The 22,999-nt window shown below is 31.0% G+C and overlaps 1 protein-coding gene across 1 annotated transcript in view; it reads right to left on the bottom strand.

Moving 5' to 3' along the window:
* The window catches only part of CFAP47 (cilia and flagella associated protein 47), a 759,462-nt gene that overhangs the window by 468,836 nt on the left and 267,627 nt on the right, over positions 1-22,999 (bottom strand). Inside the window, exons 34-36 of the mRNA XM_031959439.1 lie at positions 20,031-20,128; positions 10,050-10,166; positions 3,450-3,584 (exon numbers count right to left, since the gene is read on the bottom strand). Coding sequence (XP_031815299.1) covers positions 3,450-3,584; positions 10,050-10,166; positions 20,031-20,128 — 350 coding nt within the window. The remainder of the gene's footprint in view (positions 1-3,449; positions 3,585-10,049; positions 10,167-20,030; positions 20,129-22,999) is intronic.

Genomic DNA, 22,999 nt, shown 5'->3' with positions numbered 1-22,999 from the left:
GTCTTTAAGTGAGAAAGAGCCATGCAGTGTCACCAGCTTCACAGAACTATCTGGGTCCAGTAATCAGACCCAGATTAAGATGACTGAAGATGATCTTTAATACAGTGGGAGACCTTGGTCTTTTTAAGCTAAGGTCTTTAAAAGAAATCAGTTTGACTGAGACAATGCTTATTCAGTGATTAAGGTTAGGTAAACACAGAGAAATGGAGAGATAATATAAAAGACTGGAGAATGGTAAATGATTTGGTTTTCAAAAAGAAAGAAAGATGATTAATTTCATTTCAATTCTTGGGAAAAGATTAGTGAATATACAAGAAAATAAACAGTTATTACACTGATGTCACTTGCAGAAAGTAGAGTATTGAGCTTAGGAATTAGGAAAATTTTTATAGATTGAAATCCAGCTTTATGCACTTAATAATGTCTGACCCGGGATTCATTTTCAGAGGACATTGAAGTAAAAAACATTCTTCTACCCCTAAGAGTAATGTTGAATGACTCTCTGCCCAGAAATAATTTATAGAAGAACTCAAAAAAGAAGTTAAAAATAGAATGAGAGACATTGAGGAAAAATTTTTTAAAAATCAATTCAAATAAAAACCACCCAAGAAAAACCAAGATTATGAAAAAAAAAGTTAACCAATTGGAAAAGGAGATACAGAGTCTTAAAGATGAAAATAACTTTGAAAATTGGAATTGATCAAGGGGGAAGTCAGTGAAACTATAAGAGTCCAAGAAATAACAAAGCAGAATATAAAGAATGAAAAAATAGAACAGAATGTGAAAAATCTTATAAGAAAAATAAAGATCTAGAGAACCGATCAAGAAGAGAAACTATAAGAAAAATTGGACGACCTGAAAACTGTGACCAAATAAAAGGACCTTGACAAAATAATGCAAGAAATAACTCCAAAAAAATGTGTCCTATATAGACCATGAGGGGGAAAATAGAAATACAAAAAAAAAAAAATCCACAGATCACTACTTCAAAAAGAACCTTCATATAAGGAAGAAAAGATGGTCACTCATGATATACTTTTTTCTACTATTATATATTTTTCTTGAACCAGTAATTTATTGTTATATATTTTGAATTTTCCCTAATGTTCTGCTGGGGTACATGACAATGTTCTGTTCTGTTCTGTTCAATTTTGTTTTGTTTTGTTTTCCTTTTCCATTTTTCTTATTTTTTAAATTTTTTATCAAATAAAAAAAAAGGGAAAAATGGTCAATAATGGTTAAATATCAACTTTGTAGATCTCCAATCAAGTGCCTGAGGATTCTGTACCAGGCTCTATGTTTTATTGTTGTTATTCTTGCTGTTTTTAATATTATTATCAATGGATTAAATAAAAACACAAGATAGCATGATTATCACAGATGAATATGACACAAACTGTTTGAAATGCACTGGATAATAAAGCGAGGTTCCAAAATATAGTATCAAGCTATATCACTGAGTTCAATCTAATAAAATGTAATTCAATAGGAATAAGTATTCAATAAGCATTTTCTAAGTTATTATGTGACTTTGAATAGTGTGATGAACTTGGGGAAAAGAAAGGCAAAAATATGATCCTGCCTCAAGGACATTCCATTCTAATAGGATAAATAATACAAAAACAACAATGAATATATAAGAGTTATACAATATAAATGGGGGGAAATCACAGAGGGAAGTCAAAAGCTGAACGGGAAATATAAAAGGAGCATTTAAACTAGGATCATTTAAGCTGGGAAAGGAAACTAGAGGTTATGTAGAGATTAAGGAGAAAAATCATTCCAGTATTCTGAGCACCTAGTGATAAGGTATTGGGTAGGGAAATAGGATATCTATCAATTTTTCCCATTATAATAAACTGCTAGTTTACCCAAGTGTTCAAGGAACAGCAAAAAGACAAATGTCCCTGTATCACAGACTATGTATTGGAGTGGAGAATGGTTAGTATGGTATAAAAAGATTGGAAAGACAGGAAAGGACTAGGTTATGAATTAAGATAAAAGCAAAACTGAAGAAAAAAAAGAGTTTATTGAATATTGATGGCAAGGTTAGATATGGACTTTAGGAAGATCACTTTGGCAGCCGGGTGGAGTATGTACTGGAACGGGGAGGGTCTTGAAAAGGAAAGATCATGCAGGTTATTGCAATATTTTAAGCATGAACAACAGAATGCTGGCTGTATAAGGGAAGAGTAGAAGGCATAAATAAGACATGTTGAGAAGTAAGAAACAACATGATTTGGAAGTAAATTGGATATGAGTTTAATTTGAATGAAAAGTCAAAAGCAACAATTATGTGGGAAGCCTAAGTCACTGAAAGGATCATGGTACTCTTTACAAAATAAAAAAGGTGGGAAGAAGGTAGGATTTAAAGAGAAATATAACAAGTTCTGATTTTGGACATGATGAGAGTTTGAGATAACTGTTTGTTATTATTCAGTCCTTTTCTGTCATGTATGACCCCATTTAGGGTTTTGTTGGCAAAGACACTCTTTTATAAGAGTGATTTACCATTTCCTTTTCCCACTCATTTTAAAGATAAGGTAAACTGGGTAAAGTGACTTGCGCAGAGTGACACAATTGCTAAGTGTCTGAGGCTAGATGTGAATCAAGGAAGATGAATCTTCCTGACCAGGTTTAACACTCTAATCACTACACAACCTATGTGTGTCTGAAACATCCCATGTGAAATGCGTAAACATCAATTGGTTATGAAAGATTGGCATTCAGGAGAGAGCTTAGTATTAGATAAAGAGATGTGAGAATTATCTGCTTAAAGATAATAATTGAATACCTGGGAACAATCTATTTTTTCCTTCTCTATCAATTTTTCCCATTATAATAAACTGCTAGTTTACCCAAGTGCTAGAATCTTAGCATTATTCAAAAACAACCTCCCCCAAGAAACTTATTCTGATTATTCTTTCCAAAAATAATCTACCTACAAAGACCAGCCAGGCAAGTCATCATTCTTATAACATTTGCTTTTCTATACTAGTATTAAAACAAACTCATTGGTGAATAAATTGCCTGGCAGACTCAGAAAATCTTGGATCTTTCTCTGTATTTAGTAAATCAATTTTTTTTTAAATAAATGAATTTCATGAACATCAAAACTACTTTAAAAATAAAGTTTGATTCTCTTTTCCCCTACCACACTTACAAATACCATCAATACCATAATTCAACCAATTAGTGAACGAACTTAAGAAATTACCTTCATAATATGAATACCTATAACTTGTGATATGCTCATTTCCAGATTAAGCAGGGATGTGACACCTCCTCTTTTCACCTGGATCTAAGATATCAGTTACACACCATGTGCAAATAGGCATGCAACTTCAGCATCCCTCTGCCATTTAAATACTTGACACAATTTTAGACCTCAGGGAACTCTTTAGATCCAAAGATCAATAGGTTTTGTTTCTAACAAGAGCCATACGTACCTGTCTGACAACAGAGGCATGCAGAGAACAGGGAAATTTAACAATCTTCATAGGTAAGTATGGTGGCAAGTTTTCATACAGATAGACACAAAACATAAGCATCAGGACTGGATTTGGATCACAAATGTCAGTGGCCTAGTTTCAAAGGGAAAAAAATGTATAAATTAGCCTGATACTAAGGTAGGTGAAGGTGCATAATAATATGTAAAGTCATTGTTAGGCAGATAGGTACAGTGGATAGGGAACTGCTCTAAAAAGGCGTATAGGTGTTAGAGCAGATAGAACTTTGGGTCTGGAATCAGAAAATCTGATGTCAAATTTGACTTGAGACCCTTAACTCTGTTAACCTGAACAAATCACTTAACTTGTGATTTTCTAAGTTTTTCCAATTATAAAATAGAGAAAATAACTGTGCTTACCTCACAAAGTTGTCATAAAGATAAAGATAACATTTGGAAAGTGCTTAGCCCCATGTCTGAGTTATATAATAATGTATATTCTCTTCCTCTCACACAGAGAGGAAAATCTTTATGCAACAGTGGGAATACTGTTGAGACCTATTGACTGTGGGAACGTTGGGAAGCCATTAAACCCTTAGTGTCTCAGGCAACTCTCTAGACAATTAATTATAGAATGACCATGTATAATCATTGGTAACCATACTTTCCTTCCCTAGAATTTCCTACTCCAGTGAAATCACCAGTCTGGACAAAGCAGTCAATTATTCAGTCTTTTTGGTCAAGCCCAATTCTTCATGACCATTTGAGGTTTTCTTTGCAAAGATAATGGGCTGTTTTGCCATTTCTTTCTCCAGTAATTTTACAGCTGAGGAAACTGAGGCAAACAGGATTAGGTAACTTGCCCAGAGTCACACAGCTAGCAAGTTTTTTTTTTTTTTTTTTACCATTTCTTTTTTTTTTTTAGAGGTTTCAAAATTTTATTTTTTTTTTTATTTAATAGCCTTTTATTTACAGGATATATGCATGGGTAACTTTACAGCATTAACAATTGCCAAACCTCTTGTTCCAATTTTTCACCTCTTACCCCCCTACCCCCTCCCCTAGATGGCAGGATGACCAGTAGATGTTAAATATATTAAAATATAAATTAAATACACAATAAGTATACATGACCAAAACGTTATTTTGCTGTACAAAAAGAATCAGACTCTGAAATATTGTACAATTAGCTTGTGAAGGAAATCAAAAATGCAGGTGGGCATAAATATAGGGATTGGGAATTCAATGTAATGGTTTTTAGTCATCTCCCAGAGTTCTTTTTCTGGGCATAGCTGGTTTAGTTCATTACTGCTCCATTGGAAATGATTTGGTTGATCTCGTTGCTGAGGATGGCCTGGTCCATCAGAACTGGTCATCATATAGTATTGTTGTTGAAGTATATAATGATCTCCTGGTCCTGCTCATTTCATTCAGCATCAGTTCGTGTAAGTCTTTCCAGGCCTTTCTGAAATTATCCTGTTGGTCATTTCTTACAGAACAGTAATATTCCGTAATATTTATATACCACAATTTATTCAGCCATTCTCCAACTGATGGACATCCATTCAGTTTCCAGTTTTTAGCCACTACAAAAAGGGCTGCCACAAACATTCGTCACAGCTAGCAAGTTAGGCTGGTTTTGAACTTATAAAGGCTTGAGGCCTGGCACTCTATCCACTGTACCACCTACCTGCACAGCAGTAATCAGTGATTAGATACTTACAAAAATGTTCCTTTTTTTTAAACTTTTAATGTTTGCTGCTTTACCCCAAAAGCAGAGATAGGGAATAAAGGAATGTAAAAATCAGTGTGAGTATCTTGGAAAGAGAAGCAGAAATAGCCTATAAAAATCTACACTTTTAAAAATTCCTGTTTTCTAGTGAGGATTATAGGGAGACTTAAGAAGATTTAAGTGACACAAGCTCAGTAGGGAATCAACAGTGCCAAAAACAAAATAAAACTCTTATGCAGTCTGGAGCTGGCATTACCAGAAACATTCCTCCAAAACAGAAGAGATAATTGCTCCATTGTACTTGGCACTAGTTGGAACACATCTGGGACATAAGGCTCTCTTGGGGCCCTACATTTTAAAAGCAGCACTGACTAGAGTTCTAGAGAATGAGAGCTAAAATCATAAAGTCTCTAAACATATGTGTGTGTGTATTGACACACACACACACACACACACATATATTCACTTTCAAATATTTGAAGAACTGTTAAAAATTAGACAATCTGTATGTAGTATCTCCTAGGGGATACATGACAGAAGAATTCTTTTCCCTCACTTCAGAATAGATTGGATATTCTCTGATTGCTTCCTATCTGCCCTCAGACACTTTTAATTGCCTGATGAGTCAGAATTCCTTGGATACAGTAAAGAGACAGCCACCACCTCCAGACCTCTCCTTTCCATTTCTTGATGTAATGATGATTCTTTGGTTTATGAAGAGAAAATATTGCTCTTTCTCCTCCACCTCCAGTCAGAAGGCATTCTCTCCCTTCCTGATCATCCAAACAACCAGAGATCAACTACTGGAGTAGCTGCAGCAACAGCAGCCACAGCAGAAAAAGTCACAGAATGCCCAGAAAAGAAAACCATCCATAGGAGAGAGTGAAACCATCACACACACAAAAGAACATATTTGGAGTTGTTTTAAATCGAAGTAAAATGTAAAATAACTTTGCAAATGTCCTAGCAAGATTTGCAAGATAGCCTCCAATTTAATTGTAATTATTCTATAATTATGTATTGATTGTTGTTCAGTTGTTTCAATCATATCTACTCTCTTTGTTACCCTATTTGGATTTTCCTTGGAAAAGATACTGGAATGTTTTGCCATTTCCTTCATTAACTATTAACACATGAAGAAACTGAGCTAAGCAGGGTTATGTGACTTGCCCAGGATCATATAGCTAAGATTGGAGGTTAGATTTGAACTCATGTCTTCTTGATTCCAAGCTGACCTTTATTGATTATATCACTTTTTAGAAGTGGGCATAAAACTGCTTTAGGTACTATTCATATTTGTACACTAGATAATTTCATTTTCCCTTCTTTCCCACTGTTCCACTAGGAATTATTCCTCAGACCAAAGCTTGGGATATAGTGGTTCTTCAGGAATGTAAGGGAGTGGAGGCACTTTAATTTAGTTTTCCTGTTGAGGAAACAGGCTACCCCATAACAATGAACCCAGAGAAAATCATGATAGCAAACACAGGGATTAGGAAAGGGAGTCTGTCACTGTGACCTCAACAATGGTAGCCTCAGTGCTAGATACTTAATTCTAGAAAGTGCAAACAAGGAAGAGTAAATATTTAGGATTTGAATTAGTGAGGAAATAAGACTAGAGAAAATGATTCCCAGTTTCTACATCCCACTTCCAATTAGTACAAAGGGGACAGAGCAGATATTCCCTGAGGAAAGTCCTATTTACTATAGAATGCGGGTTTTTTTATTCTATGCTTACAAAAACGTTATACATCATTATTTTTTTTTCTTCCCATGGATCTTGGAATAAAGGAATGTGAAAATCAGATGTGGTGAGGAATGATAAGCTTAAGCATCAGTGAAAGAAAAGATGGAATACCTACAAAAAAAATCTATATTCTTAAAATTTGCTCTTCAGGGAAAATTATAGAGAGACTTAGGAGATTTAAGTGGCTTCATAGTGAGCAAATGATTGCCACAGAACAAAGTCCATTGTCAACTTGTAGCCTTAGTGACAGTAGCTCTTTCTCTGCTTCAGAAGACTCAGTCCTATTAAAAAGCACATTTTACCAGCAATATTTTCTTTACTAAACCAATAAGCCATTATTTTCCCTCATTCTGGAACAAGTCCAGTGATTTAAGCTTGTGGTTAAAATACAATGAGATACTCAAGGAATATAAAATGCAATAAAAACAACTTAACTTTGACTAAAAAGGATACAATCCCAATAATTAAAAAATATACTGACTCATAAAACATTACTTCCCTTTGCTTCCACAGTCTCAATAGCAATTAGTAATGCTAGTTCAGAGCAATAAGAGTTCCACCAAATCTCTGATGGCAACTCTCTATAGGGTGAGTTTTTATAACCTTTAAGCATGAAGGAAGTTAAAAGGATTCCCTATCCTCTTAAAGAAATAATCCTACATGACATTGAATTTGTTCTTATCAATTTATCACCCCCAAAAGGGAATTCTTCAGAAAACCTTTTTATTGGTAAATGTCTCTTTTTTTATTAGTTAGTATCTTTCTATATAATATCTTAGTATTTAGATATATCTATTTTATTGCTCAGTATCTTTCTGTGTATATATATGCAAATATATAGTTTCTTAGTAAAAATATGGTTACAAATATATATATTATTGATTAGAATCTATCTGTCCATCTCTCTGCGTCCAGAAAGAGAAAATATTTTTATCTATATTTTTATTGTTTATGAGAGAAAGAGAAAGAAAGAGCGAATTTGCATCTAGTCATATATATTTATCAATATAATAATTTTGCTGAAGAATTCAGGCTGAGGATGGGGAAAAAAAAACTTGTTTCTTATAGGACCAGTCCTTTTAGGGGGAACAGAATCCATTCTCTCAGCTTCCTTTCTGTGTAAGGAATAAAACTCATCTTAGGGAGACAGCATCAGAGGGTACATACCCTTTTTAAAGAAGTTTTAGTCCCATTTTTAACCCACATTAGTTGTGATTCATAGAAACTAACTTCTGTTTCCAAGTAGCTTCTACTTGGAGCTGACACAAGAGGATTCCCTGGGACATGTAGCATAAAGATAATTATCCCTTAAATACCTGTTAGCCAATATTCTCCCAAAAAGCCTGTAATTTTCTCTTAAATTCTGAAACTGTATCACGATCATAAATATCACATAGTTATATTAGTAAAAGTGACTACATCTATCTCTGTTTATATCTGACTAGCTACAATTTAAGAGTCACGGTAGACTTGAAAAGGACATGCAAGATTGTTTAGTCCAACCTTATTATCTAACTAATAAGAAAATTAAAGCCTACAGAGATTAATTGACTTGATTATGGACACAAGGGCAGTAAGCTGCATGGCTGAACCCCAAATCACATTTTAATAGATTATATTAAAATGCCATTCATTGGGTATATTATCTTTTTTTAAGTGTGTTTTTTTTAACATCATCCTTATTTCCCAATATCTCTCTCCCAAAGAGCCAGATATTATAACAAAAAAAAAATCAAAAAGTGACAAAAAAGTACTTAAGGAAAACGAATCAAATTATCAACTGAATAGAATAGTATTTGCAATGTTTCACTTCCATAGTCCCTCACTTTTGCAAAGAAAGTAAATAAGTGTTTTCTTACTAGAGATACTGAAGTGCTTTGCTATTTCCTTCCCCATTTCATTTCATGTCAAAGCAAACAAGAAGATTAAGATGAGACAGCTAGTAAATATCTGAGGCCAGATTTGAATTCAGGTCTACCTGACTCTTATCTACTAGGCCACAGAGGGGAGCTTTAGAAATTATAATTACGCAATATTCAGATTTGTTATTATTGTTTGCATTTATGTCATTACATTCATCATATATGTTGTTTTCATTGTTCTGCTTACCTAGCTTTGCTTCTATTCATGTAAGTCTTACACTTCTCTGATTTTTCATACTTGTTTCACATTTTATAATGAACCCCTACTTAGCAAGCTAATTCCACTTACTAATTCTCTCACAAAAATTCTGTCCTTTAATTTTAATTTTAGAAAAGAACTTTCTAAGCACTAGGCCTATCTAATATTAAACTGGGCTTTGTAAGCTAGTGGATTCCCTGTCATTAGAAGAATTAAAGAAAAATCTGGATAACTACCTACCATTGATCATAGAGAGGGAATTTCTATTACTTTATTGTTGTGTAGGCTAAATGTCCTCAAGGACAAGGTGAATGTCTTATGCTTTTTCATTTCTCTAATTATCTAACCAAGTGCTTATATACAACAGAGAGCACTGCAGAATCAGAATATTTTGTTCACTGATGTTCAAGACAATATTGAAAGGCCAAATGAAATTCCAAGTTGGAAGCCCAAGTAAATTAAAATATGGCATCATTATTGCAATCTTTACATGTCTATTTATTTGAGTATCAAAATGAGGAATCTGAGATTCATATTTTACATTATAAAAATATAAATTATATAATTGCAAAATTATTATGATTTGTATATCAAATTATAAGAATATAATAAAATACATATTATAGTCATATATTATATATTTTATATATATACATATATATATATATATATATAACTCTTCTCCCTTAATGCATTCTTAGAACTCTAAAATAACATTTTATTAATGCTAATAAAACACTGAAATGTTATTCAGGTAGTATATGATCCATGAGTCTCTCAACAGAATTAGTGTCTTATTATACACAGTTGGGTGTACATGAAACTACATATTAATATATTGCAATAGCCTACTATGAAGTCATATTTCAGTTTCTTCATGGTAACAATATGCTGCAGAAAATCATGTTTGAAAAATTATGACCTAAAGAATATTGCAAAGGAGGAAAGCAACAGAAAAGTTCATAAATGGTCTATGGCACACATAATATAAAATCATTTACCTGTATATCTATATTTAAATCGACTTCCCGTAGAGCATTCACAACAATCAAACAATTGTGAAAGTGCTGTTCAGGACCTTGTGGACAGGTATACATGTCTACAAAATGTGTTGGTATCTGTAAAAGACAAAGACCTAACACTTAAACTGGAGGAAGAAAAGTATTGCTTTACCATTTTTCTTGTTGATATAGTGAAGTATCACCTGGAAAAAAAGGCAAATGATGAAAGTGTCATGTACTGTATCAAAATGTTAAAGTGAGGAAAGAAGACACATAATAAAAACATTTGCTTTTTGAAATTTGTTATGAATTTAATAACAAAACACCTTAATATTACTTTATAAAACCAATGAAAAAATAAACATTCAAAATGTAGGAGCAAAATGTTAGGTTCCCCATCATTGAATACCTTCAGCTGAAAGCAATTTTAAAACTTATTCACTATCCTATATAAAGGAATTTTATTTATATACAGTTTGAACAAGATGACCTTTTAAATCCCTTCCAACACCAAGATTCTGTCATTGTGATTCAATTTCCTCTTCTGGTTTTTTTGGTGGTTAAAAAAATTATATCACAAATCCAGTTAGTTTTTCATATACATAGGATAAGGTATATCTCAAAAATAATTTCTCCCCACACAATCATTCTGTTTTCTGAGAAAATTTCAATGAATAACATATTCATTCTCCAGGATTTTTAGATAAAAGTTAATCAAAAACTAAATGTTTATATACAGTGGATTCCATTGAAAGATTATCTCTTTTGTCCCACTGATCTTTCTCTATTCCAGAGAGACTTTAGAAGTATATTTTATAGTACATTTTGAGATATGTTCATACCAGTTTCCTTTTTCAGAATGCTTGTTGATATTTTGTTATGAAATATTATTGATATTTTAATTGAGAAGGGAGGCAAAAAGAATTAGCATTTAATATTGTGCCAAGCACTTTACAAATGTCTCATTTGATCTCAATTCTTATTTCATTAAATCTTTTAAGTTAGTTTGAGAAATAATGACATGTTGACTAGGTTTGCCCAACTTAATTATGAGCAGACTTGTTCACATCTTTTATTTTCTGTATAATTTTGAATTTGTTTTTATAGATCTCATGTCTTGATAAGCTAATGATCAAATATGTCATTCATTTTATTGCTGTAAATTTGTTTCTTGATTTTTGTTGATGGTCTATAGGCATCTAGGTGATTTTCAAGTATATTCAACCTCTTTATTTAGTTTCTTTATTACTTTCATTATATATTTTGTTGAAAAAAATTTCTACACTGAGCTTTTTCAGTCACATTTTAAATTCTTCACCGCCAACTTCTTGTTCATTTGTGTTTTACATGCTTTATTATTATTACTAAGATTACTAAAATGTTTTAAATAGAAGTTACAGTTACAATAATGGACATTTGCCTAATACCTATTTTAAATATAAATGCTTCCAATGTTTTTTTCATTCTTTTCTTAATATCATCAAAATATAACAGAACTATTCCCAAGCCTAATCTAACTAAACTTCCATTCACTCAGTTGATATAAGTGTTCAGAGAAGACACATATATCCTTTCCTTATATGTGAATGTAAGCAAGCTTATCCTTATTTAGTCTGTTATCATTATTTATTTATGTTTGTCTTTTTAAATTTCTCTTCCCTCCTGTACGCCAAAGTTTCTCTACAGCTTTGGACTTTTTATCAGGACTTTTTAGAAATCTATTTCTTTAAAGGTTCATTTTCCCCCTGTAATATTATGCCCAGTTTTGCCAGGTAAGTTATTTGTGGTTGTAAACACATATCCTTTGCCTTTTGGAATATGAAATTTCATGTTCTCTTCCTTTATATTGGTGACTTTAATGTGATTTCTCAGTCTTGAATTTTTTTTATTTCTGACTATTTGCAGTATGTTTATTCCTTCTTTTAACTTGGAAGTTTTTAACACAGGATTTCTATGTCAAGATTCATTAACTGACAGACATTCAGACTTAGACTAAAAATTTTAGGTTGAAGGACCACGGTAAGTACATAATGAGTAAACCAGGTAACTTCTTAGTACCCTCAGGTAAATTTTTAGGCCATAAATTGAATAGCAGGTGATGCTCTGTATGGAAAGACTGAGTTTCCTCATTTGGAAATTTCCTGTAACAATGGCATCACAGGTAAGGTCCCCAAAATCATTTATTATAATGATGTACCAATTTATTTGGTGGATTTAAGAATCAAAATGTTGTTTCCATCATGACAGGTATTATATTTTTAAACAGATGAAAAATTCATCTAAGAATTCTTCTTTAAAATTTTCTAGTGAATTCTTCCAGACTCAGGAATATTTTTATAGTATAATTCTCTAATAGCCTGTGTAATTTCTTCTTCTAGGGTCAATCTATTTATGTTCTCAGAATGGTGATTTATTAGCAATATGTACATTACTTTGATAGTTTTCATCATTTCTTTTAGATTCTCAAATCAATTGAGACAGAGTGAAATATAATGATCTCACTATTTTCTTATTTTCTTTTTCTCTTACTCTATTTTATTTCTAGTTTAGGGACTTTAAGTTTGTTCTCTTCTTTTTTTTCAATTGGATTAGATAATTAGGTATCAAAACTGAGTCTTTTATTTAAAAAAACTATCTTTTAAATTTATACTTCAATTCTTATTTCTTTTCAGTTGCATTAATCTTTCTTCTAATTTAGTTTCCCTTTTTCCTGTTGCTTTTTTCCTTATCTAAAATTTTAAGGCAGAGTCCACTTAATAACTTTCTACATCTCATTAATATATTCATTCAAACTATGGATTTGTCTATATATATAAAACTTTGAATAAATATTCAAAAAATCTATAAGATATCAAAAATACAGAAATTACACATCAAAATTTGAAATTTTTTGAGGTGTAATTTCTGTATTTTTGATATCTTTTTTTTCTTTTTTAAAAAAGAATCTGTTTTAATCAGTCAAGATCCATCTTCTCACTTTTCTACTCTAACACAAATTCCCCAGCCCCTATAATAAGGACATAAGAAAAAGAAAACCCTTTACAATCAAAACAAATTTCCACACTGATTGTGTAAAAAAATTGTCTCATTCTGTATGATGAGTCTTTCATTTCTCTATCAGGAGATAGCAGCTTTCATTATTAATTATCAGGGATTGTCATTAGTGATTTCACTGAAAACAGTTTAGCATACTAGGATTCCATTACATTTATATACCATAATGTATTCATCCATTCCCCAATTTATAATCATTCCCCTCAAATACCTATTCTTTGCATCCTCAAAAAAAGCAAACATATTTTTGTTCATCCTTAGAGTCTGTTTTGCTTTGGACTAATTATCCCTTTAATTTGCTCTCCTCTTCTCTGCTTTTTCCTCTTGTTTCTCTGCTGAGTTAAATATATTTCTGCCCCCAATTTTCTGTCCGTGTGTCCTTCTTTCTTCCTTATTTTGATCAGTTCAAATGAGAGTGAGATTCAAGTGTTAAACACTACCTCTGAAACCCTACTCCTGTTTATACAGATGTTAACTTTACACACTTATTATATGAAATATGTTTTCCTTAATTTCCTTTTTCTTAACCTGCCTCAGGATATTCTTCTTCCCCTCTTTTTTCATTCTTTTCTTAATATCACCAAAATATAACAGAACTATTCCCAAGCCTGATGTAACTAAACTTCCATCCACCCAGTTGATGATAAGAGTTCAGAGAAGACACATGTATCATTCTCTTATATATGAATGTAAGCAAGTTATCCTTATTTAGTTTTATCATTATTTATTTGTTTGCCTTTTTAAATTTCTTTTCCCTCCTGTACTCCAAAGTTTCTCTATTGCTTTAGAGGTCTAAACATTCCTGATAAAAAGTCTATTTCTTTAAAAGTTCATTTTTTCCCCTGTAATATTATGCCCAATTTTTCCAGGTAAGTTGTTTGTGGCTGTAAACACACATCCTTTGCCTTTTGGAATACATTTCATGTTCTCTTCCTTTATACTGGTGAATTTAACGTGATTTCTCAGTCTTGAATTCTTTATTTCTGACTGTTTGCAGTATTTTTTTTCTTTGACCTAGAAGCTGTAGATTGTGTCTATCATGTTCCTAGGAGTTTTCATTTGGAGATTTATTTTAGGAGATAGCCAATCCATGCTTTCTCTTTCTACCTGCCTCTGGTTTTAAGAAATCTGGGCAGTTTTCTTTTAAGAGTTCTTAAAATATGATGTCTAGACTTTTTTTTTGGTCATGATAGTCCAATGATTCTTAAGTTTTTTTCTCATCAGTCTGTGTTCCAGGTCATTTATTTTTGCCATGAAATACTTTACATTTTCTTATATTTGTTAATTTTTTTTACTTTATTTTAATATTTCTCAAAGTCTTATTGAGTCATTACCTTCTACATAGTCAAAATGAATTTTCATGGAGTTTATTGCTTGGCAAAGGTTTTATATCTCTTGTGCCCAGGTATTAATAATGACTCTAAACAAATTCTAGAGCATCAGAATACACAAAAAGACAGTGGAACAAGGAAGGAAAACTCACTGCCTCTCAAGAAATCCCATTCCACTTTCAGAACCTATATGTTAAGAAATTTGTTTGGTTTTTCATTTATTTTTTTTTTCTGATATCAATTCTAAATTGATCCTTTTTCATTCTCTACCCATTATTCCTGGATTTTCCCTTTATGGACAAAGAGAATAAATCTAATTCTTCTTCTATGTGGCATCCCTTAAAATACTTCACTACAGTTGTCATGTCCTCTTTGAGTTTTTTCTTCTTCAGAGTAAGCAATCCTAGTTCCTTTAATTGCAAGTTAAATAACATAGATGCAAGGCCATTCACCATCCTCTATGATCTCCTTTGAAGAGTTTCTAGCTTATTAGTGTCTCTTAAACCAGGGTGTTTACACATGAATATAATATTCCAGAAGAAAACTGCAATTCAACATTTCATCTAAGGGTAAAAATTTGAGGCACCATTTGCAGCTTTTCCTAAAGTGTGGTGATCAATAATATTTCAGAAACTGTAGCAGTAGTACTTGTAGCAGCAGCAGAAGCAACAGCAGTAGTTAGTAGCAGAGTAGTAGTATTATAGCAATTATGGTTATAGTAATAATAGTAATTAATAACCAACATTTACATAGTACCTACTATATTCCAGGCACTATGCTAAGTGTTTTATAAATATTATCTCATTTGATCTTCATAAGAATCAGAGTGGTGTTTAATGAGGTTTCAGTGATGATCTATTTAATCCTGAATACTATGCCTTTCTTAAATCTCCCTGAACACACTCTAAGATTACACTAGTATTTATGATTGCCAAATCATACTGTTAATTCATATTTAGTCTACTAAAACTCTGATCCTTTTCAGACTACTGTTATTTGTATGTCTCACTTATTTTGTACTTCTGAAAGTGATTTATGAGTGAATGTTTAAGAACTTGCCCTCATTAAATTTAATTTTCATTGAATAAACCCATTGTTCTAATCTGCCAAAATCTTTTTGGATTCTAACTGGCGACCAACATGTTAACTATTGCTCTTGACTTTGTTCCATCTGCAAATTTCATAACTAAGCTATCTCTGACTTCTAAAAATTATTGATAAATTTGATAAAAGCAGGAGCCATGCAGAAGTACTTGACCCATTTCAAGGAAAACATGAGATGACATCAACAATGATTACGTTTGGGTTCAATCATTTAACCAATTCCAAATCATTCTAACTTTACTATAACTGAGACAACATTTCTAACTTGTCAATATGATGAATTTAAAAAGATTATTAACTATATTATTAAATTCTAAGTGAAGTATTTCTATAGCTCTTCTCAAATATACAAGTCTAACTTCTCTCTGATAATAAATTATGAATTTATCCAGGAACTCAAGATAAGTTCATTGATCGATTGTTGGGAAATTTTATTTTCTCTTTTTCCAAAACCATGATAACATTTGACCTTATCCCTCTCATTTTCTGTGATCTTTCAAGATCAGCAAGCATAGCTGGCAGTTTTTCAAGATGCAAAGATATAATTCAATGGTACCTGCTAATTCAAACACATTAAGAAAAACTAAGGGCTCTCTTATAATCATCTTATTTATCTAGGTCATTCTTAGTTATATGTTTTGTCCTTTCTATTCCAAAAATTATTCTCCTTTGCAGAAAAAAGAAAATAATAAAGTATCTACATATGTTCTCTCCTCTATTATCTTCATCTTCAGAAGTCCTTTCCTTTTGTGATTCTCCATAGCTTTCCCCATCTATCTCAGCATGTTTTGAACTATATCACACTATTCTGACTGCATAACAATGTTAAACACATTCTTAATTAGCTGACCTTGCTTCCATCATTCTGTATGTTTGTTTTGTTTTATTTTTAAATATGAAGTTGGTGGGTGAATTCCTTGTTCATGTCAGTCTCTTTTGACAGTTTCCTCTAGCCATGTTGTCAGATTTGGTTCTCTTTGTATTTTTAGAATTTTATTCTCCAGATCTCTGAAGTGTAGATCATGGAATCTTTCCTATGTTTCCTCAGAATACTTTGAAATTTTCTCTTATAAAATCTGAAGTTACATATCAAATTATTCTTAACTAACCTCTCTTCCTCCATAACAAATTCTAAAAGGGTAGTCCTTTCCCCTACAAGAGTTTCATCATTTCTACCTCAATAACTAGTTCCTCCCTGTTGGTGACAATCAAATACAGAATGGATAATTAGTTCTGCTACCTACTGAAGGATAAACTTATCATTAAGGAAAATCAAAAAAGTCTTTGCATTGTTTCTTTCTTTTAAATGAGTCCCATCAAGCATACAGATCACTTGTCTTTGTTCCAGACCTATAAGTGAATGGCTTTTACCATTTAGTTATATATAGATATATAGACATATCTAATAGATCTAACTTATTAAGATATTGTTTAGCCCTGAAATTATCATGTATAGATTTGGAGATGATGAATTATTAGAATTATTAATAAGTATTAAAAAGAAAAATATTATTGTAAGGTATTTTCCTTTACACATTTTGATTACTAAATAGATATTTAAGATTAACATTTTGTAACTCTCAAAACTTTTTAGTATATTATATCCTATATTATCTCATTGAACACATTGAATGTTGGGGCTATATGTAAAATAAAAAGAATGATATTTTTACTTATAACCTAATGAAACACATAGTGAATAGGAATAATTACAAACTACAGATTAGAAAGGAAAATAATATTTTTAAAAAGTCATCAAAGGAACATATGATAACAACAAAAAAATGTATTGGCAATATATCTAGTGGAAGCTATAACCAATGTACAATGTTTTTGCTCCCTCGTCTTTGCAATTATCAAGAAGAAAAAAAAAGACTAGAAGCATACAGAATGATCTCCTCATGAAGAATTTATAGACAGAAATCTCTAAGGATGAGCATATATAAATATCCTGGTATCTGTATTGTTTAAAAGAACATTCATGTGGTATATGAAAGTAATGGAATATTAATACTCAATAAAAAATTATGAACAGGCTGATTTTAGAAGAGCCTGAAAAGATTTACACAAACTGATGCTGAGCAAATACAAGCAGAACCAGGAATACATTATACACAATAAAAGCAAAAAATGTGTGATTATCAATTATGAAAGACTTGCTTCTTCTCAGTAGTTTAGTGATTCAAAACAATCCCAATAGACTTTGGACAGATAATGTCATCTGCTTCCAGAAAAAGAACTATGGAGATTGAATGTAAATCAACACATGCTATGTTCACTTTTTTTTTTTTTTTTGCTTTTTTCTCTACCATAGTTTTTCCCTTTTGTTATGATTTTTCTCTTCCAAAATTATTTATAAAGCAATGTTCATTAAAAATAAATAAATTTTAAAAGAACATTTCTACCAAAGAGTTCATCAATCCTTTTGGCATTTCGTAGAATGGCTATACAAAAAGTACTTCATAAAGCTTTACTGAATGAAATTAATCTCTGATAGCCCCTTTTGAGTTAATTTAATGACACTGATAATCTAGAGAGAATTTAATCTAATAGAGAAGATGAGGAAGAATGTCATGTTTAGTGCACAGAGGGGTTGATCTTGGCAAGGAAAAGGACAATTTCTTCATCCAAGACAGTAATGAAGGAGGAAGTAAAGAAAGATGTCTCAGCCAGTGTTAAATGAAATCCCTCACTCTCACTGGTAACTTGTCTTTTGACTCCATGACATGTTCTCATACCCCAGGACTTAATGACTTACACATACCAATGTAGTCAGGCAATTGTTTTGATACTTCATGATCTAAAAAAAATCGCTTTAATCAAAGCTAAAATAGGTCAGAAATAAGACTTGAAACTAGATTATTATTCTGATTCCAAAGAAAACTCTGTACTAATATTAAGATTTACTATAAAACTTACTAGGATCCTATGAATTCTTTCTACTTATATTTCACTACTTGGTTATTTTTATCAGATTTCTAGTAAATTTATTTGATTATTTTCTAAAATATAGTATTCATATTTTTGTTTTTTCCTAAATTGTCTGTCAGTTATCCTGAGATTATGATATCGAGATTTATTATGTAGGTTTACACCTAAATTTGTCTGTTTTCCAAAAGTTTAAATAATTCAGTATGCTGTGGGAAAGAATTTGATTTAGACTTGGAGTGAGAAGACTCACACAATATTCTCTTTAAGTCAAAGTTGTATGTGTTCAAAGCAAGCAGGCCAAATAGTATGAGCCAATAATTGACAATTAGCATTGGGGGAAGAAAGCTTACATACCATTATTCTGGCTGTAAGCCAAGTTAGTTACAAATAGTAAGGCTGCTAAAAAAATAGTCTTTTTAAGACAGTAGCCTAATCATAGGGTTTATTAGAAAAAAACTTAGTTGAAACAGCAACTTGGTTACCTGAATTTAAGGAATAGTATATTGGTCAAGTGTTCGTTCCTTCTGTGGGCTCAACAAGGCTAAACATACTTATTTTAGTGATTTTAGAAAATGTTAATATGTTAATAATTCTCAAAAGCCAGTCTAGGTTCCAGGGTCAGTGACCAGAATGTTTTCTACAAAGGCACTTTTATTTAGTCCAGTTGTACTCTGTGTGTGTGTGTGTGTGTGTGTGTGTGTGTATTAAAAAAAAAAAAAGACCTCTGTTTCCAAGTGTAATGAGCCTGATGTGGGGTGATTCAATGAATTTTTAAGATTTCCATTGCATTTTTTCAATATTGGTTATTTTCTTAATTATTTCATTTTATTTCTTTTTAAAATCTCATTTGGTTTTCTTATATGATTGCTCTTTTTTTTTTTTTACTTTTTTCCATTTTTTCTCTTTATTTGTTTTTGTGATTTCAAAGTACTATTTATTTGAATGTATTATTTAGCTAGTAGAGAATCTCTGATATTCCCTGAACAGTGTCTCATTCCAATTTTTAATTTTGCTTTTTTCCCATTTTTGTTGTTTCTGGTATTTGAGATAATTCAGTTGCTCTGCAGTGTGTTTTGTCTAGTTTTCTTTAATTACTTTAGCATTCTGCTTCACTCATTCTTTATCTGATCTAGTTTTAATTTTTGATATTATCTAAGTAGTCATTTTTGTTGCCTGGAATTTCTATTTGTTATTTTTCATAAAGTCTGAAATGAATTGGGCTGCTCTTGAGTTTCTTTTTCTAACATTTTGAGCCAATCTCACCATTGGATTTAAAAAAATTAATTTTAAAAATTACAATTTAAGGCACATTTATTCATTCTACAGTTAGTAATTAAGTATTTATTGTCTGTGAAACCTTATACTCAGTGGGGGGAAAAAAGACATGAGGCTGGCTCTCAAAAAGTATAAAAATTTAATAGTAGAGTTACGACTTCTTAAATTGAATTGTATTTTGTTTCTAACTTATTAAGAACTACCCCTTCAAATAAAAATCATAATTAATGAAATACACCCATGCTTTAAAATACATTGTACAAGTTCTTAAAGAAACAAGGCTTACCAAAAATGGACAGTAAGCAGCCAACTGTGCTGCTAAAACGAGGCCATCCAAAAGATCTTTATCAAAATTTACTATCCATTTCTCAAGGGGAGGAAGACCTAGTTGAAAAAAAAGAAAAAAAAATCAACAAAGTTGTTTGGCTTTATTGAAAAGGGAAATTCAATTGGAAACTTTCAAAGGTCATTGTGTCTCATGATTTTTGCATTAAACTCAAGATTATTTTTATATAGATGTCTTACTTCCCTCTATTAGAGTATGAAGTCTTTGGAAGCAAGAAGCATATCTTATTTTATCTTTGATCTCCTCAGCATTTAGTAAATGATCAATAAACTACTCTACTTAGGAACCTAATCTCACTAAACAACTTGTTTTTCCTTTAAAGGGTTCTTGTTAAATGTGTTGTTCTTTTGTGAATACAATTTGATGCTTCTTTCCTATCTTCTTGAAATGAACTGAATGGATTTTTAATAGCCTTTCTAGCCATTTTCCATTGTGATTTTTTTAATATATGAAACAATAATCTATTGTAAATGTATAATGACCACCTATTATGTATTCAGTGGTATATAAAACACTACAAAATATATAAACTCAGACTCTATTTCCACCTGAATGTATGAAAATATTAAGCTAGAGATATATGCATGTAAGTTCTATATGGGGATATATTATGCAAATTTAGTCATAAAATTATGTATACTTGGGGTTATGTACATAATATTTCACATGTTCATAAATATATCTGTGGATGCTTATGTGTATATATGTATTGGTAGATGGATATGTTATATATATTTAGCAGCTTGGCCTAATGGAAACACAGCCTCAAAATCAGGAAGAATTAAATTCAATTCTCGACTCTAATACATTAAACTAACATAAGTTTCCATGATAACAATCTGCAATGATAGGGGAAAGTTTATGCTAACAGCTCCCTAACTTATGAAATTAGAGGTCCACTCAAATACATATACATTAATACATCTAAGTGAAGTTCTGAGTCTTCTATTTAATTTCATTATTTTTATACCTTACATAGCAATCAACACATAAGGTTATTATACATTTCTAACATGTATTGAGTACATGTAACAACAGAAGCACAAATTTAATTAGAACTTGAATTTCCAAGCATGAAGTCTAATTATTGTAAATATTAAAATGTAAAGGAGGTGAAGTTTAGTGAGTTATTTTTACAAAATAAGTATAGCTGTATGCTATATTACCAGGCAAATTATATTAACTAGTTATTCATGTTAATCATCATATAGAAAAATTACCACATGAATTTATATTTACTTTGAATTTCTAAGATATTTTAAAATTAAAATTTAATCATTTACATGTTCTCATCTGATTCATGATGATGCTCAATACTAAATAATTTTTCTCATTATAATGAAATGCAATTATTTACTGTTATGTCAAAATTAGGAGACATATCTGTTAAGTAATTCATCCTTATTATAGAACTTATATATCTGTAGCATTCTCAAATGCTTGAAATCAAATGGTAAATGAACATCTGGTTTGTTTTTGCTCCTGATATTGGCCAATGATAGCATTAATTTATGCTTGTGAAATAGTAGCATGAACAATACTACAAAACCAGAAAGTATGTAACTCATCCATAAGAAGACAAATACTATGTAATTACTATTGATCATTTAGATATAAATCATTTAGGTCACATATTATTAGATATATTTAGGGGAAGTGGATTAAATACTACCTAATCTGTATCCTTAGTACTCTCTCTTAAGATTTTACCATTCTTACACATGCTTAACCTACATTAGATTACTTGCAGTCTGGGACAGAGGGTAGGGGAAGGGAGAAAAATTTGGAACATAAGGTTTTGCAAAATGAATGTTGAAAACTATCTTTTCATGTATTTTTAAAATAAGAAGTTATTATTTTTAAAAATAAGAATTTACTATTCTGCTTAGAAATCTAATCTCACCAAATAACAATTTTTATTGACTTGAATTCTTTGCTTGTTTTATCTTTCCTTGCTATCTTTAAAACAAGTTTTTTCTCCCACTTAACCTTTCTTTTTTGGTCTTCTTTTGTTCAAAATTTGAATTAAAATTTAATTTCTCCAGAAAGCTCTTTTTGACTAAATTAATTTCCTTCTGATGACTCTGTAGTTTGTTATTATGTGTCGAGTTAGCACTATTATTTTTATTTATTTGTATTCTACTTTGGAAATGAATGAATCATTTGGCTTTTTAAAAATATTGTTTCATATACATTAATATGTATTTCTGTACTTCAGATAATATGATTAGATATTGAAATGAACAAAATCCATAAATTACAAGGTGATAAATAACATGATTATCAAGTTAATATTCAAAAACTCAGTATGTTCAAACCTTTATATTAAGAAGTATCTTAAAGACTAATTCATCTTATTATTATAAATATTCAAACAACTACAAAGGACCTATCAAGGAAGATACTATTAATCACCAGAGAAAAAACTGATAAATAAAAGTATATATGGTAAACTTTTTCATATAGATATAAATATATATTTGTCTATGTATATATACATACATATGTGTGTATATGTGTATATATGTGTGTAGATAGATAAGATGGATAGATAAAATTATAAGCTCTTCTAGGATAGAGTGAGGAAAGAAAAAGAAAAAAAAATAACAAAAGAAACCTAGAAGGAAGCACAGAAAAGCAGGGTAGCTTTGAAAACAATGTGTAGTGTTTATTACATAGTTTTTAAAAAGGAAACAGTATGAGATGGGAAATTTATTGTTTTATATTGATGCCTCTATGCTGTTCTATATACATGGAAATGTTCTTTCTTTGTTTTGGGTTTTTTTTTTTTTCAAATTAAATCCGAATGAATTTTTAAAAATTTTAAAAGAAAAAAAAAGTATCTTCAATAAAACTATTTTAAGGTCTTCAGTTTATAGTAACATCTACTTTTAAACCAAAGTGATGTA

This window comes from Sarcophilus harrisii, chromosome 3 (genome assembly GCF_902635505.1).
Source record: "Sarcophilus harrisii chromosome 3, mSarHar1.11, whole genome shotgun sequence".
Taxonomy (NCBI): domain Eukaryota; kingdom Metazoa; phylum Chordata; class Mammalia; order Dasyuromorphia; family Dasyuridae; genus Sarcophilus; species Sarcophilus harrisii.
Note: the sequence above shows the minus strand (reverse complement) of the source record. Positions and strands in the feature narration are given on the sequence as shown.